Raw genomic sequence first — 18,352 nt, forward strand, 5'->3', positions numbered from 1 at the left:
CCTTTTCCACTAGGTATCTAGAGAAAAAAGAAATAAGCCTTAATTGACTCAACAAGAAAGAAGAAAATCGGAGCTTGGCAACCACTTAGCCCCTGAAAAATTGAGAATTTGCTGAAAAAGGAGGTTTCAAGGCTGCAAGCTAACAAAACGTCCTAAATATTACACATAAATCGCTCCACAGTGGCAAAATGCAGGCCTTAACAAAGTCTAGTGGAGTTTGTAGTATAGTAATTTGAATCTCAATTGCAGCAAATTTGCTATTCAACTAGATGTGGTAAACATCCACAAACCCATCACTAAGCCTGAATATTTTTTGGTCAATTTAGGGGAAAGATGATTTCCTCAAACCCCTGGGCATGAGCCTGAGCCATTATGAAATGCTTTCCTATCTGGATTGCTGCTTTCTGCATTTTCTGTACAATAAGCGATTCTGATTCATCGCAAAGGTTACCATTAGGTAAAATAATCTTGGCTTTGAGATGCTAGGTAGTATATTATAAAAGCTGTGGGTTTCAGGTAATGCACGTCAGAGTTTTCAGTAGTTTCTCCATTTAAATAGCCGATAGGGCTTTTCTAATCTAAAACTGCATTACTAGATGGAGCAAAACTACGTGGCAGAACTAGTAGAGTGCTTTGTGCATCATGGATATTCACTGGACATGATAAATGGTTTCTTACGGGCTGAAAAGGGGGCATTAAGGCAACTTTCCAAAGTTTACTTTCAGAATAATATGTATACACTAAGGAAACGACTCAGAAAAATTGGTTAAGGAATCCTATCAGGAAGAATTCCACCTCTACCAATTAATTCTCAAATATATACTCTCATCAATGTCATAACTTTTAATCCTGATGCTCCAAGCAAACATTTTCATCCTTTATTAATTGCAAAACAAATAACTCTCCAGCAGTGAGGCACTCCTTCCTTTAGCTTTGAGACTTGTCACAGAGATTGGTTTTTAATTATTTATGCCTATGATTCAAGTCGGTTTAATTATCCACCTTTTCATCATAGCATCAGCGATCACATGAAGACCCCGCAGCTCTGAAGTTTAGCTTCTACGAAGTGATCTCAGCCGGGCCCCGTGCATCCTCTGAGCTTAGAGCCTTGCAGAAGAGATGTTTGGTCCCAGGGTGGTATGCCAGCCACATCGAGAGATGGCTTATTTATTTCCCTCCCTTTCAGGTATTGAACAATAAGAATCTACATCATGTTACAATCTCATTAAGTTTACAAGCTCTGGTTTGGTTTTCTTTTGCTGGTTCCTCTAGGCTAGTGACTTTGCCTCTAGGCTAGAGGAAATTTTTACTCATTAAAACATTACTAGCCTTTAGTCTTTAGTTGTCAATCAGACTCTGGCAAACAGTAATAGGCAGAGGTAGAAAAACTATCTACTCTTCTTTCTAGAAGTATTTCAGGATAATTCTCCCTGCCCTGTTTTCTAGTGCATACCCTTCCTGATTGTAAAGAGCAGCAGAAGCTTGATACTCCTGATTCTTATTCTGAGAATAAAGCTTGAGAACCTCTTAGCCAAACAAGGCAAATATTGTCTTGCTTAATTAAGTGCCGTTATTTCCCTTTGAACCACCTTGCTGCATTTTTCACAAGTCCTATGTTTTCCTTGGCTTCCTTGCTTCTCTCTTTGGCCTACCATTAGCCTAGATTACAAAATCAGCCCCTACTGGATTGCATAAAGCAGTCCCGTCACATCAGACACAGTATATGCCTGTGTGTCTAGAAACATGCTAGCCATAATGATACCATATATGCAACCATATATGGCTATTTAAATTTTTATTAAAATTATATAAAATTAAAAATTAAGTTTCTCAATCACATTAGCCACATTTCAAATGTTCAATAGCCACCAGTTAGATACTGCAGCCGTTGAACGTGTCTATCCACAGAGAAAGTTCTAATGAACGATGCTGGTAGAGACTAAATAGAAATATTGGAGAAGAGGTGTGAGCAAGAGCTGCTTTCCAGGCTTTATGGCCCTTCATCATGGTCTCCTGTCATTTTATCTTGCTGGGACCACCCCCTTCCCTCACCAGAGTAACAAGCAAATTCTTGCCTGTAGTCTGTTGAGGAACTTCTGTTTCCTTTCAGGCTTTCTGGGAGTCTTACCTTTTTCTCCAAATGGATTATCAAAATATTTCTTAAAACCTTACAGTGCTACTCCTTTGACTGGAATCATGGAGAATGGCCATGTCCTCTGTCTCACTGTACCTGGTCTGGTCACTTTTCTTCCTTCCTGCAATGCTCCTTCCCACCTTGAATCATGGAATCATTGTTTCATCTGTTTTTAAACTTGGTTTCCATTTGTGATTTTGTAGTCACATTTCTTAAGCTCTCTTTTTACCCTCAAATGGCTTTTTTGTTTTCATAGTGTTTGCAGGACTTCTCGGACTACAAAACGTGAGCACATTTAATTAGTGTGATTTATTTTTTGTTCCAGGTCATTAATGAGGATGGCCTGGTTAAGTCTTAACAACAACGCACACAAGTCCCCTCAGTCTCTCACTGAATAAATTCAGAGTGCAGAAGTTTTTAATTATGCAGTTACATGTCTTTTTTCAATGTGCATTTTTTTTTAATTTCCTTGTTAATTTAGTTGCTAATTATTGATGGGCAACAGCTAAGAACTGATCCTGCTACAGTGATGGATGAAGTACAGAAGTTTCTAGGAGTCTCTCCTCATTATAATTACTCAGAAGCTTTAACGTAAGTTTATATTCTAATTAATTTATTGAAGTTTCAGCAGAGAACTGACTTTAAAGAAATTGTAGCTTGGTGATACAGCTGTCAAGTTAGCTGTTCCTTACACACTGATTATTTTCCAGTTGATATTAACCACTTAAGAACATTTCAACAGTTTGGCAAAGAAATGTCCAAAATCCTCTATTGATTTCTAACTAGGAAGGATTTCCCCTGGAAGGAACAAAACAGTTGCGAATCTTAAAAGCAACAACTAACCTTAAAAGAGGCTACTTTAAGTTGGTAAGCACTGAGCCTATTTAACAAACAATACTGAGACCTCTTGGAAGTATTAAAAAGACTTCTTGAACTAGGTGATTTATGAACTCCTCTCTCTTCTGTGAAATTTTCAAAACCCAATGTCATACAGCAAGAAATAGCCCAATAGGCGACTGAATAGGCAGAGAGAAAGGTGCTATTATTACTTCTACACTTAATTCCATTTTTTGCTGGTCTTTACCCACTGTATGACTGACCCTGCCCCCTCTTCTTCAGAGGCCTCAGCAGTTACAGCTCTGGTTTGGTTTTCTTTTTCTGGTTCCCACTGATTTTCTTAGATAGTCAACTCCTTCAGAGTGGGGGCCAGGGTGAGGCAAGAGAAGCACTAGAATTTAAGGAGGCACTCACTCTCAGGACCCCGCAAATACCTGAGAGTGAGTGGCTCCTAAAATTTTTCAGCCAAGGTGCCTCTCTTGCCTCACCTTAATCCTGACTCTGGGGTTCATTTAGCATTTTAAATAAGACCTCCATCTGACTTTGTCCATTTATAATGGTTGGCAGTCAGATGTCTGAAGGTTGTGTTTGTTCCTATTTCACATGCAACTGGAACAAGCAACTGGGAGATCCTGAGCTGGATGAACTGTGGACCTGGCTCTCACTGTAATATATATATTTAATTTTAGGGTCATAGACTGAGCCTTAAAAAAACCGATTAAGATTGCAGTGTGGAATTCTTCCATTGTATCTCTCAGTATAAAACTCAGTTCTGTAGATCAATTGATTTTCTCTTTTCATTGTTCTCCTTATGCTATAGCAGTTTAGAAAGTGAGAGACAAGATTCCTTTACCTTTCCCTGTCCCTTACAGAAAAAGGTTTGCAGAAAACCATCAAATACTGCGTACATCTTGCATAAATCATATGTAGAGACACATATAAGAGAGACATTTTGATCTAGAGGACAAAGGAGTAGGTGGAACTCGAGAGTTTTGCGCTTCCTTCCTAAGAGTCATTTACTTTGTTGTTACTATTAACCTTCTACCCTCTGTGTTTTCTATAGTGTGGATCCTATCAGAGATTTGGAGAGCTTAAAGTACCAACACAGACACTAGCCTTAGGTATTTAACTTTCAGCTTGACCTTAAAGAAAGCTGAGTGAATTTAGCTTTAGTTAGAAATTTGAGTCCACTTTCTGCTTTATGTCCTTTTAAGTATCTCTTAGAAAAGAAAGTTTTTATTTTCTAAACAGTTTTCTATTTCAAGTTGGCTTATCTTTGGGTCTTTTTTATAGAGTATATAGCAAAGTACTGTATTTCAGAAAGAAGTGGAGTATTCTATAAAAACATAATCTCTTTTTCTTATGGAATGGTCCTTGACCTGCATGCTGTGTATCTGTCCCCTTTGCATCCGGCTCAGCAGCAAGCTTTTTATTCACCTCCAAGGGTAAAGTAAAGGGAGTGTAAACTTAAGAGAAGTAATATCAAAGCAACGTACTGTATACAAAGGACTATGGGTCACTTTGCACCTGGGATGTATCTGGCTAAAATTACCCCTTATATGATTCTGTAACCTTATTGGGGGCTCAGTGGGTGAAGTAGCAAGATAAGATGTGTGTAGTCTCTGAAACCACAGTTTCAGGTCCAGCAGGGCTGCCTACTCAGCCTGCTCATAGATAATGTACTGCCATTCCGTTTCTTTTTATATTTTCTTGTCAATCAGTTAGCCTGACACACCTTGTAAAAACCAGCAGTGTACCTGTTGTAGAATATCTGGAACTTCATGTCATTGGCTTAGGTCTAAATCCTCCTTCATCCATGCCCTTTGCAATTGTTCTGAATCCTGCCCTCAAAATTTAGTTATTCTTATTAAACTAATTGTACTGGTAAGTTGTTTCTGTGGTGCTTTGGATATGTTGGAGATGACTGCGTGTAGAAAATGTATGTTCACAGGAATGTCATTTATTGCTTCATATTTTTCCTGCTAATGATAGTGAAGACTACCTCTTTGGTAGTTTAAAAAAAAAATTATTTAAAGCCTTCAAAGAATGTTCTGAACTGCAAACAGATATGAATTCTCAACTAACCACATAAATCCAGTTCTTTGCACACAGTAGAATAAATGAATGAAACTAGGTCTATGCAAAGGTTTTACCATACAGTCTTGGCATGAAAGAGTACTCCAGTTTAAGAGAGCTATAAATTGATTATCTTCAATATTTAAAAAGCTCCAATTTCAAAACTATTTTCAATAAAAATGGCAATAAATTTCCATTTTTAAGAGTGTTATTTATTCTTTTCCACAGTCACTACAGAAGTGTTCAAGACTTCCAAATTTCATACAGTCATGGATGGTCTATGATATCTTAAAATGACTTAGTACTGTCATCATGGATTTTAAATGATATATTGAATCGGTAAAAATCTGATTTTCTTAGTGAGTGCGGCTGTGATCTGAAATAAGCAGTTTAAGCTTTAAAAAATATAAATGGGAACTTTCTCATTCAATTAAGTAAATTCACATGTTACAATTCTTGTTCAATATAACCTTAATCCCTAAATTATAAATAACATTGATAATACTAACATTATTTTAGCTTGCATATTATGCTTTTAGTGTTTAAAAGCTGTCTAATCATTTAAGAAAAAGCAGGAAAAATAATGCTCAGCATGGAATTGTGTTAATTTGTATAAATTTTCCCATGAATATATCCGTTCAGAATTATACAAGCCATCAATGACTGTGACAGGAGTCTTCCCACTTATAAGTACTAGTTAAATACTAGTGAATACTGAACCTGACATCTTTATTTCTCAGTCAATCAACCTGTTTATTAACATGAATGAAACCAGACTGAGTTATATGAATTTTTAATAATAGTTTACAATGAAAATTTCAATAAATGGACAATAAGGATTTGAAGGCCAGGAGTTGAATGAAGATTGTGCGTTTGGTTTGTTTTGTTCTGTGGATGGGGCTTAACTAAGTCATAAAGAACTGAAGCTGCTTCAGCTGTTTCTAATATTACTTCCCTGGCAACCAAATTTATATTGTCTAGGAATTCTTTCCCTTTTTAGATGAGTTTGAGTAAAACTGTGCCAAATTAAAACTTTTTTTAGTAGCAAAAAACAGCAGCCATAGTAGCTAAAATCTGCTGGTTCTCTAGATTACCTATGAAACAGCTAGAAATGCTAAGAAGTGAAAAAGAAGAAAATAATCTACTCCAATTTCATATAAATTTGTTTTTAAAAGTGCTTATAACATTTCAAAATCAGTATATGCTTATATGTTCTAAGTATTTTTTTATATATTGCTTCATAACAATACTATGTGATAGACACTATTAGCTCCACTTTTCAGCTACAAAAACTGGAGCACAGAAAAGCTTAGCCAAAAGTCACTCAGCAAGTAAGTTGAGGAGGCAGGATTGAAACACAATCATTCCTCTGGAGCCTACACTGCCAATTTATTAAGCTCTTCAAATTGGCACAAGAGGGACTTCCCTGGCAGTCCAGTGGTAAAGAATCCACCTTCCAATGCTGGGGACATGGGTTCAATCCCTGGTCGGGGAACTAAGATCCCACATGCCGCGCACAGGGCAACTAATCCCACGCACCACAACTTCTGAGCTCGCGCTCCTCAGCTAGAGAGGCCGCATGCCGCAAACTACAGAGCCCACGTGCTCTGGAGACTGCACGCCACAACTAGAGAGAAGCCTGCGCACCGCAATGAAGAGTCCGCGCACCGCAATGACAGATCCGTCATGCCTCAACAAAGATCCCGCATGCCCGCCATAAAACCATAATAAATAAATAAAATATTTTTTTAAAAATTGGCACAAGAGGGCTTCCCTGGTGGCGCAGTGGTTGAGAGTCCGCCTGCTGATGCAGGGGACACAGGTTCGTGCCCTGGTCCGGGAAGATCCCACATGCCTCGGAGTGGCTAGGCCCGTGAGCCACGGCCGCTGAGCCTGTGTTCTAGAGCCCACGAGCCACAACTACTGAGGCCTGTGCGCATACAGCCCGTGCTCCGCAACGGGAGAGGCCACCACAGTGAGAGGCCCGCGCACCGCAACGAAGAGTAGCCCCTGCTCACCACAGTTAGAGAAAGCCCATGCGCAAAGACCCAATGCAGCCAAAAATAAATAAAATAAATAAATTTGTTAAAAAAAAAAAGTCTACAAATAACAAATGCTGGAGAGGGTGTGGAGAAAAGGGAACCCTCCTACACTGTTGGTGGGAATGTAAGTTGGTACAGCTGCTATGGAAAACATTATGGAGGTTCCTCAGAAAACTAAAAATAGAATTACGGTATGATCCAGCAATCCCATTCCTGGGCATATATCCAGAGAAAACTGTCATTCAAAAAGATACATGCAGCCGTTCATAGCAGCACTATTCACGATAGCCAAGACATGGAAACAACCTAAATGTCCATTGACAGATGAATGGATAAAGAAGATATGGTATATACATATAATGGAATATTGCTCAGCCATAAAAAATGAAATAATGCCATTTGCAGAAACATGGATGTAACCAGAGATTATCATACTAAGTGAAGTAAGTCAGAAAGAAAAAGACAAATACCATATGATACCACTTATATGTGGAATGAACCTATCAATGAAACAGAAACAGAATCACGGACATAGAGAATAGACTGGTGGTTGCCAAAGGGAAGTGGGGAGGGCAGAGGATGGACTAGGAGTTTGGGGTTAGTAGATGCAAACTATCACATATAGAATGGATGGAAAAGAAGGTCCTACAGTATAGCACAGAGAACTATAGTCAATGTCCTGGGATAAACCGTAATGGAAAAGAATATAAAAAAGAATGTATATGTAGGTATAAGTGAGTCACTTTGCTCTACAGAAGAAATTAACACAACATTGTAAATTAACTATACCTCAATTAAAAATAAATAAATAAAAATGTGATATATATCAGTACATCCAATGGAATACTATTCAGCAATAAAAAGGAATAAATTTTGAAACATGCTAAAAAATAAATAAAAATAATCCATCTCCAGACACATTGTCACTTTGCATAATAAATGTGTAATCATAGTGATATGCAAATTAAAGCTACATTGAGATACCATTAGAATGGCTATAATCCAAAAGATAATACCAAATGTTGGTAAGAATGTGGAGAAACTGGAAACCTCAAATATTGCTGATGGTAATGTATAATAAATGGCCACTTTAGAAAAGGAGTTTTGCAATTTCTTAAAAAATTAAACAGGAGTTTACAAATAATCCAATTCCACTCCTAGGAATTTACCCCAAAAGAAATGAAAACCTATGTCCACAAAGAATTGTTCACCACAGCATTATTCATAATAGCCAAAAGCTGCAATCAATCTGAAAAATGGATTTAAGAAAATTTGGCATATCCACACAATTCAGTATTCGTTCACAGAAATGTTATTTCAATGTAGAGACGTTTCAAACATTCTTGCACCTTCTAAGTGTAATCTGAATGTTCCCTGGGATTCACCTGCCCAAGGGTAAAATGAAGGTCACATTTTCATTAATATAGAGATGTTACTAGTTGGAGGCTGAATCATTGGAGAATCTTGATTGTCCATGCCCACAGGTCTCTTCCAGTTATTTCTAAACATCCCCAGGTGATACTCCACACAAACTTAAGAACCAGTGCATTCTCACTTTTTCTTTAATTCAACAAAGATTTATTGAATGACTATTATGGCATGACTCTGGGTACACAATGATAAAGTATCCCTACCTCTAGGAAGGGGTAACCATGGAGAGACACTAAACAACACATAAAATTTTCTCCAAAATGTTCTCTTCCTGAAAGCCTTTAAAGAGGATCCTAGCCATTATCAGTTCCCACACGAAATGACTAGCTGCCAGTGCCTACACAAAAAGGTTGTTTCCTTGCTGTCCTACCAGATATTAGTAGTCCTGAGGCTAATTTTCAGAGGGACACTGATGATATTCTGAAAAGATGTGAGAGATCTTTCTCCATCTCATGTCAAGCTTCTTCACTTGGGCTCTGAATTGCTCACAAGGTCCTTCATCAACATCAATCCCTCACCTTCTCAGGCAACCTGAAAAATAATATGATCTCCCGTGTACCTTCCTCTCCTTTTTGTTTCCACTATGATACAGTTACACCACTGCTTGTGAACTTATACTTACGGAACTTACAGATGTCTGGGCTAGGTGTCAGCTCCACAGACACACATTTTTCTCAATAAAGCCCAGCCTGACAGTCCACTGCATGAGATGTAATCAATTAGCAGAGGTGAAAGAAAAACCTATTTTTCTTTTGATTTTTAATTTTAATATGTGTGAAGTTAGTGTTTCTTAAACATTCTGTCAGAAAGCTGCTCATTTTAACATAAGGCATGCGTATGTTGCAGACATGTATCTATAGTTAGGTATATTAGCAAAAAAAATTATAATAATAGCTAGTCTGGATTTTGATCAAACACTTAAAATGAGTCATAATTCAGTTATGGAAATTACCAATAACAAAATGTTAATGAAAAATGTTTTATCAATAGCAGACTTCCAGAAATGTTGTTGTGTTAGAGCTTCCCAGCTTTCGTGTATAGATTATTTCAATCATCGTCTCTATTTTTTAAATTTATTTATTTTATTGACGTTAGTTGATTTATTAATGCTCTCCTTTCTTATACCTCTGACTATGAAACATTTATTCAGTTGCCTTACAGATGCAATCAAGAATATAAACAACATGGAGATATATCATATTATGTCTTGATCCCACACAATTGCTTTAATAATGATCAGAAATGGGCTTTGCACAAGTAGGATGTGAGTAATCCTTTAGTGTCTCTAATATCCAAAGCAGGGAGGAGACAGAGATATAGGTTTGCCTTCTTTTCATAGGGCTATAGTTATAAAGTCTACAACATTAGCTACAGAAAGACTACTCTCCAATCACACATTCAATCACAATATAATTTTAAATCAGCTTTATTGATGTGTAATTTACATATAATAAAATCTACCCATTTTAATTGTACGGTTTGATGAATTTTGACAAACATGTACTGTTGTATACACCATCACAATCAAGATATAGAACATTAATCCAAAGTTTCCACATGCTCTATTGCAGTCAGTCCTTTCCCCTCACCCCTGAGCCCTAGCAACCACTCTTCTACTTTCTTTCACTTAGCATAATGCTTTTGACATTCCTCCTTGTTGTTACATCTATCAGTAATTGGGTTTTTTTTTTTATTGTTCAGTAGTACTCCATTTTATGGATATACCACAATTTGTTTATCCTTTCACCAGTTGATGGACATAGGGTTGCTTCCACTTGGGGGCTACTATGAATGAAGCTACCATGAACATTTGTGTACAGATCTTTGTGTGGACATATATTTTCATTTCTTTTGGATCAAGACCTAGAAATGGGATTAGTGGGCCATATAGTAATTACGTATTTAACTTTATAAGAAACTTTCCAAAGTGTCTGTAATATCCTAAATTTCTACCAAAAGGTGTAACAGTTCTAGCTGTTCCACATCTTTGCCAACACTTGGTATTGGTCTTTTTAAGTTAAGTCATTCTAGTATCTAGTGGTATTTCATTTGTGATTTTAATTTGCATTTTCTTAATGACTAATGATACTGAGCAAATTTGCATGTGTTTATTGGTCGTTCATCTATGTTTTTGATAAAGTGTCTATTCCAATCTTTTACTCAATTTTTATTGGTAATGTCATCTTTTTTTATTGAGTTCAGTTGTATATTCTGAATATAAGTCCTTTATTAGATTAACATTTTACAAATATTTTTGCCCAACATGTGGTTTCTCTTTTCATTTTCTTAAGTGTTTTAGAAAAGCAAAAGTTTAAATTTTGATGTATTCAAAATTATCATTATTCTTTTATCATTCATCCTAAGAAGTCTTTGCCTAACCCAAAAATTTTCTATGTGTTTTTTCCTATGTTTACTTCCAGAATTCTTACAGTTTAGCTCTTAGCTCATTCACGAAATGAGATTTCATTTCAAGTTAATTTTCATATACAGTGTGAGGTCAGTGTTCATATTTTCCATATAGACATCCAATTTTTCCAGTTCAATTTATTTAAAAGATTGTCCTTTCCCATTGAACTACTGTGGCACCTACTTTTGAAAATCAGTTGACAGTAGATGTGTTGGTCCATTTCTAGATTCTATTTTGTTCATTGACCCATTGGTGCCAATACTACACAGGCTTGATTACTGTGGCATTATAGTAAATCTTGAAACTAAATAGTATAAGATCTCCAACTTTGATCTTCTCTTTCAAATTGTTTTAGCTTGTCTAAAACAAATTATTAGCTTGTATCTCCATATACATTTTATAATCATTTTTTCAATTTCTACCAAAAAAAAAAGTCCATTGGAGTTTTGGACTCACATTGAATTATCTAGACAAATCTAGAGATGAGATTGATATTTTAAAAATATTTAGTCTTCTGATCTGTGAACATGGTATAGCTCTTTTTTGTTTATGTCTTCTGTAATTTCACTTAACAATTGTAGTTTTCATTGTACAGATCTTGCATACATTTTGTGCTAAATTTATCCCTATCCCTTTTGTGCTAAATTTTTCATGTTTTTATGCTAATTTAAATGTTTTAATTTCAATTTCCAGTTGTTCATTGTTTACACTATAGTTTTAAGAAAAAGTTAGAAGCAGCATTCTGGGAAGTAGTATGAATTAAAGACAAAAGGAAAAGGTGGCCCTAAATGATAATTCTTTCTAATGAAGAAAAAATTATAGCAATAGAATCGCTGAATAACAAAATCCATGTGAAAGAATCATCATTGCTGACTGTTACTTTCACTTTTATATTCAAGCATGGGAAATTACTATTTATTCATAATGAATTATAATACAGAACATACCCAGAGACCAGTGAAGAGAAAAGGCCCTCTACCTAGGGTCAGGAGGCTTAGACTTGAGTTGTCACCTGCATACTGAAAAAGTATATAGTCCAAGATAAATAAACCTTGACGAGCACTTCCTTCTTTTTCATTTTTGTATTCAACTAACAGTTGGTGAGTGTTCACAAAGAGCCAAACACTGTGCTAAGTGCCATTAAATGGGACAAATGCTATACTCCATATCATTAAGGGGTTATAAGAAAAGCTCAAATGAGAAAGGGTTATATGAACTATTTTGGTAAACTAAAATATAAGTTTAATGTGCTGCTATTACTTTTATTATAATTATGCCATGAAAATCTTTTTTATAGGTGTTATTACTTTAATACAGAGCTCATACCAAAATAAGGAAGTGTCTCTGGAAAAACATTAAATGGATTAGAGCTAGAGACTCCTGAAATTCATTACTCCATGACACACCAAAACCTCTTCTATTAACCTGTAACTGAATGGTACAAGTACTGTGTAAATCCATAGATGTGAAGACTGACTTGTTATTTTTAAAACCTGCAAAGGGAAAGAATGGGCTTGAAATTTATATAGCTTTTTCCTTCCAGATGAAGGAGGTAGGCTTATTAATTTCTATTAATAGGACACCTCCTGCTGACAGTTTTTCTATTAGAAATCTGGCAAACTCACAAATATGACAGATGGACTGAGAATTCAGAAGTATGCCAAAAGACTTTATGTAAATTGATGCATTCAAAAAATATGCCAGTTTCCTTGGTTATAGATTAATATCCGAACAATTAAAAATACTTGCTTGAAAAATACTTTTTTGTTCTTTGTATTTTTTATTTTTTTAGGTTTGATTCTCATAAAGGTTTCTGGTGTCAATTACTGGAAGAAGGTAAAACAAAATGCCTTGGAAAGAGCAAAGGAAGAAAATACCCTCCAATGGATCCTGAGGTAAGTATAGAGCTTAAAAGTACAAACTAAATAAGCAAAATGATACATAAAAATATATCTATTTTCTTATAAAAGTGATTAAAATAAAAATTCACCCTTTATAAAAATTGACATTTGGATTAGAATGCATTCAGGTTGCTTGTTTTGATTTTTCCAGTGATTATCTTACCTGTCATGCAAGAATAAAAGAAAACAATAGAATTTGCCATTTTGAATCAGAACAAAGAAGGCAACATCTCATTCCAAAAGGAATGATACATTCACAGAAATTTTAGCACTAAAAATGTTAACTGAAACCAAGACAGGAAATGTATCAGCTGGAAATTGAAAATAGGCCCAAAAGATTTTATTTTCACTGTCTAAGTCACTCTCTAGTAGTAAGTGTGGCCTGCATAATAATATTAATTATTGGTATACTAAGTTTTGAACTGTTAATATGTTAATAAGATGAAAGAATGAATATATTTCCCAAATGTGTAAGATACTAGCAGATAATTTAGGCTTTGGAGAATGGAGACACCCAAACTTAGCAGTAGGTATGTAGCGCTTCGGGTTTATCCTGTTCCAAATGGTGACATAGTGATCACTTAAAGCTACAGTTTTCCCACTTTGTAGACGCTATATATTTACTTTAAAGCTTATTTCACATATATTAAAATTTATTAATATTATTTTGATTTCATAATCAGTCCAGCTAACATATAGTTTGGACATAAGAATGCAAGTAGATTGATTTTGTAAAAAAAAATTTTTTTAACTCAAAAATGAAGACATTATTTGGCATTGTTTTCCCACAATGTTTAATATATTATGGTAACTAAGAATCCTGCAGTGGTCCGAGAATCCTAACATGGTATGAACTTGTCTGGATACTTTTTAATACTTGAAGACTTTAAGGACCCTTTTTGCAACCTGATAGAGACAGAGCATCTATCAAGCTAAGCTCACTAAGCTCACAATTAAATTCTATCTAAAAGGCATTGTGGAGGTTCTTGTTCTTTTGATAAACAAGTTGCATTCTCAGAACTCCAATTTTCTTTGGTGGGTTATTAAAATATACCTTCAGAGCACTACGAAAACAATCCTTACATATTAATAAATATTCAAGGGCAATTCCCATTGTATTTCAAGACAGTAATATAAAGTATCTCATTTTCATGTATGTCAAAGCTATCTCTCTATATATTTATTAAAACTAAAACATTCAAGACACTGTAGAACATCTTTCTTAGTATTTTATTTCACTCCTATCAAACACATACTGAGACCTAATATTAAATTTGTGGTAGAGAAAGATAAGAAAAACATAACTTTTCAGGATATCATTATTTCCATATCTCCCAACAAGGTTACTGCGTAATCCATCCCTAAGATATTTTTTCTCAAACACCTCTGACACCAAATGTGTGAGTTTTACATACCAAGCAATTCTCCAATTTTCTGCAGACCGCAGCTAGGTATCCTGCAGTTTAATCCAATTCTGACACTAACTATTCAGGGTTAGTGTAGCCCCACAGATTAAGGGCTCAGCCCCACAGAACTGCCCCCTTCAGACTCCAGTAACAAGTAGTGGGTTCCCAGGTTACTCACACTTCTGTCCAACTTGGCTGCAAATCAGGGGTTCCCTCATCAGGTTTTATAATTTGCTATAATGACTCACACAACCCAGGGAAACACTTCACTTCCTATTATTATAAACAAAGAGGTACTTAGGACAAGGTCCAGAAGGGTCCTGAGCACAGGAGCTTCTCTGTCCCTGTGGAATCTGGGGTGTACCACCCTCCCAGCACATGGATGCCTTTACCAACCCTGAGTTATGGAGGTTTCGTTGCACAAGCATGGTTGATTAAATAATTGTCTGTTGGTGAATAACTCAATCCCCTGTCCCTCTTCCCTTCCCTGGAGGTTGGAGGGTGGGGCTGAAAGTTCCAACCCTCTAATTATATGTTTGGTTCCTCTATAGCAACCAGCCCCCATCTGAAGCTATCTAGGGGCCCATAAGAGTCAAGTCATAAGCAGAAACTCAGATAAGGTTTAAAGGAAATTATTGTAAATAAGAAAAGCCACTCTTTACACCCCTGTCACTCAGGAAATTACAAGGGATTTAGGAGCTCTGTGCCAGGAACCAGAGTCAAAAACCAAATATATATTTCTTATTATATCACAAAATCATATACATACTGGATTTATTTGAGGGAGTAGAATAGCTGATTTTGTGCAAATAGTGCCCAGAGAGGAGGCAAGAGTAACGGGTCCTTCCTGGAGGTAATGGAAACACAAATGTGTACACAGATTAGAATAGGCAGTACTGTCACCACACTGCTTGCTTCTCCTGCTACAGAAAAACACCAGAACCCTTCCTCACAAATATCACCAAAACATCATAGGATGGAAATTAAGAATGCTGTTAGCCTACTTCCACTTTGACTTTGTTTATCAAAATATATTGTAGAAAGGGAATAAAAACTGACATTTTAAATGAACCACTAAGTCTATGACCTCTCCAAATCAAAAGCATTTAATAGATTCTTTAATAATAGGCCAATAAACAACCTGATATTGAATTTATTATACGATTCCTTCTTTTACCATATATTATGATTCCCTCTTATTACACTAATTTCATGAGTTTGCATGAAGTAGACTACGTTGGCATACTTAGCAGATATCCTATCTGTGATTTATCATCTAAAATAGTCCCTTTCTGAATGATGGTCAGATAACAATGTATGTACAATAAATCCTGCATATCACTGAGTTCTGTCCTTGTAACTTTTGGCCTGAATATATTAGACTCTCAAATAGGACATGTTGTACATTACAAGTCTCATATCAGTTATCTTGCCACATGAGAGAGCAGAGCAACAAGAAGAAAGGGTACTTGATTATAGGGACCAACATGCACAAATAATAGGGCACAGGACAAGGGTTTGGCTACAGAGGCAGCACTGATACAGACAGCCAGGTTTGAAAATAATGCCAAAAAGACCAAAAAGTTGAGGTACAGTTGAGATAATCCTCAGTAACAGGAGGTACGATCCAAACTCCAAAGGGATGTGTGGTCGATATTGATCCCAGGAGGTTCAATTCTAAAATTAGTTAAGATGTTGGAGAATCCTTTGCCATATGGAAAATATCAGGGAGCAAAATGGCAGGAGCCGGGCAGCCCCGGGCTGCTGTTGTTCTAGGGTTTCTCTCATAAAGGGGAACAATGCAAAGTAAGACCTTAAGAGAAAACACAGTGGGGAAGTTTGGAAACTTAGCCTCTGCACAAAGGCCTAGGGCTCAGCCCTGGATTCCAGGTCTGGCTGGCAGCAAAGGAGGCACAAAATGATCAGACCCCCAGATGGAGTATCTGGGAATATGATTTGTCTCCACCTCTCTCTGGCCTGGGTGTACCAGCTGGGCCTGTCAGTGGTTTTACAGCTAATGACCGTGGAAGACCAAAACCAGAAGTGAGACAAAGGTTTGGGTTCTCCCTTGATCGCAGTGATGGTTAGAATATAGCACAAATGTCAGTCTGGTTCCAGTGATCATAATGACTACAAAAACCACTATGTTACATAGAAATTACCAGTATAAAACAAGATGATTTTCTATGGCCTTTAAAATGGGGTACCAGATATGACATTTTAAAAGACTAGCACAAGGAATTAAATTAAAACTTTTTAAAGATTCAACTCAACTAAAAACCCCAGAATAGGGACTTCCCTGGTGGTCCAGTGGTTAAGACCCCATGGTGGGAAAACTAAGATCCCACATGCCACACCGTGCAGTCCAAAAAAAATAATAAATAAAATAAAAACCTCGGAATAGTGTAAAGCAGGGAGGTATAGATACAGATTCAGAAATCCATCCTTCACAACATTCCCAACAATGGTCATTTACACGACATATAAACCCCACTAAACACCATCTTACAAAACAGCACTTTCCATTTCTGACAATTTCAATTATTAAACTATTTTTCTTTATTGAAGAGAAATCTACTTCCCTATAAGTCAGAATCGTTTACAAGGCATTCCTTTCCTTCCTTGGGTCAAATAGTACAAATAAGGTTATAGGCTTACCTAGTCTACCTACTGTATTTTTAAGGTTTACCATAGTACTGTTTTAGCAGTGAATATTTTGTGTATGCCTTAAAAGAGCTCTTAAGAAAATATTACCTTCAAAATCTAAATGTAAATTAATGATGACAAAAGAGTATTTTATTTTATAGATTTACCAACCCAACTCTTATTCCAAAGCCAGGATAGTTTTAATAGAGCATAATATTAGACCCAATCAGTTATTACAGCTATATTTCTAGCAATTCAATCTAGTTATTTGAACATTTAATTCTGCACAAATAAATCCCATGTTTAATATGAAAACCCTTTCCCTAGTGAAAACAGCATATGTGTTTGGAGTGTGTATTTTGAAGAACAGAGTCACTGTGTTTATATTGTGCTAAAGGAATAGCCCACATGCTTAATATCAGTTTTAAACCAGTATGGTTTACTTGACACAGATATGAAGTATATGAAGTATACTTTAAAAAACAAAATTAAATGTCCTTTCATCTCCTCCTCCCATCTCAGAGCAGAGTGTTTCTATCCAGCTACTATCGGGACCACAACGTGGAACTCTCCAAGCTGCTGCACAGACTGGGGCAGCCCCTGCCGTCCTGGCTGAGACAGGAGCTGCAGAAAGTGAGATAGCACTAAGAGACATCTCGAGAATGCATCTCCGTGGAATGCTCACCTCTCCCAGAGCTTCCAGGGGCTACCAAAAGGCGGTTTATAAACATACCTCTTCAAATGAGAAAAAAAGAACAAAGGTCCTTCCATGTGCTGGCATGTGGATGAGTAGAAACAAAACAAACAAACAAAAAAGGTATCTGTTACAAGCCTTGAGGCCTATGGCCTTTCTCTTAACACTGGAGCCTGTGGGGTCATTGGAGACTACTGTGCACTCATGTGGAAATCAATAGCAACCAATATAAATATCAAACACAAATGCAGAACTGTCCCATTTTGTAGTAATATTTACACTTTTATATATCAACCAAGATTGGGTCTCTGTAGATTTTTAGGCTGCTGTTTGCCTGTACAATGTTTTCTTATTCTTCGATTCTATAAAGTGTCCTACAAAACAAGAAGCAAACATCACAATGTAGCATAAGACGCTAAAGGCCTAACATCCATGAAAAATGCTTGCCAAAATGTAAATCCACTGAAGTATTTAGAATTATAAATTACAGCTTGTGCTAGATCAAAGAGCGGAAAAGTTATATATGAGTTTATCTGCATCCAAAAAAAAAAACGTGTTATAGCAGAAAAAAAAAGTGAGTTTTCATCCACATGGTCTAGTACATTTATGTAAAAGTTACTAACTTCTCTATCATAATTGTTATTCTGAAAGATACATTGTAAAGCCATTGGATTGGAAATAGAAACACACTAAGTATACCGAAACAGTAAGAAGTAATGGAAAGTGTACTGACTAAATCTTCTAAAAGGGAGAAATTGTAGGGTTCGGAAGATATCTG

General features: G+C 36.3%; 1 protein-coding gene across 1 annotated transcript in view; it reads left to right on the plus strand.

Annotated features, from left to right (window-relative positions):
• Positions 1 to 17,522, plus strand: part of LOC309821450 (bifunctional heparan sulfate N-deacetylase/N-sulfotransferase 3) — a gene marked incomplete at its 3' end in the record, with an annotated part of 138,775 nt that extends 121,253 nt beyond the window's left edge. Inside the window, exons 10-13 of the mRNA XM_082652736.1 lie at positions 1,016 to 1,186; positions 2,616 to 2,725; positions 12,720 to 12,822; positions 17,403 to 17,522. Coding sequence (XP_082508862.1) covers positions 1,016 to 1,186; positions 2,616 to 2,725; positions 12,720 to 12,822; positions 17,403 to 17,522 — 504 coding nt within the window. The remainder of the gene's footprint in view (positions 1 to 1,015; positions 1,187 to 2,615; positions 2,726 to 12,719; positions 12,823 to 17,402) is intronic.
• Between the last annotated feature and the right edge of the window lie 830 nt (positions 17,523 to 18,352).

The sequence above is a fragment of the Grampus griseus genome, assembly GCF_964374135.1.
Source record: "Grampus griseus genome assembly, chromosome: 4".
NCBI classification, from domain to species: Eukaryota; Metazoa; Chordata; class Mammalia; order Artiodactyla; family Delphinidae; genus Grampus; species Grampus griseus.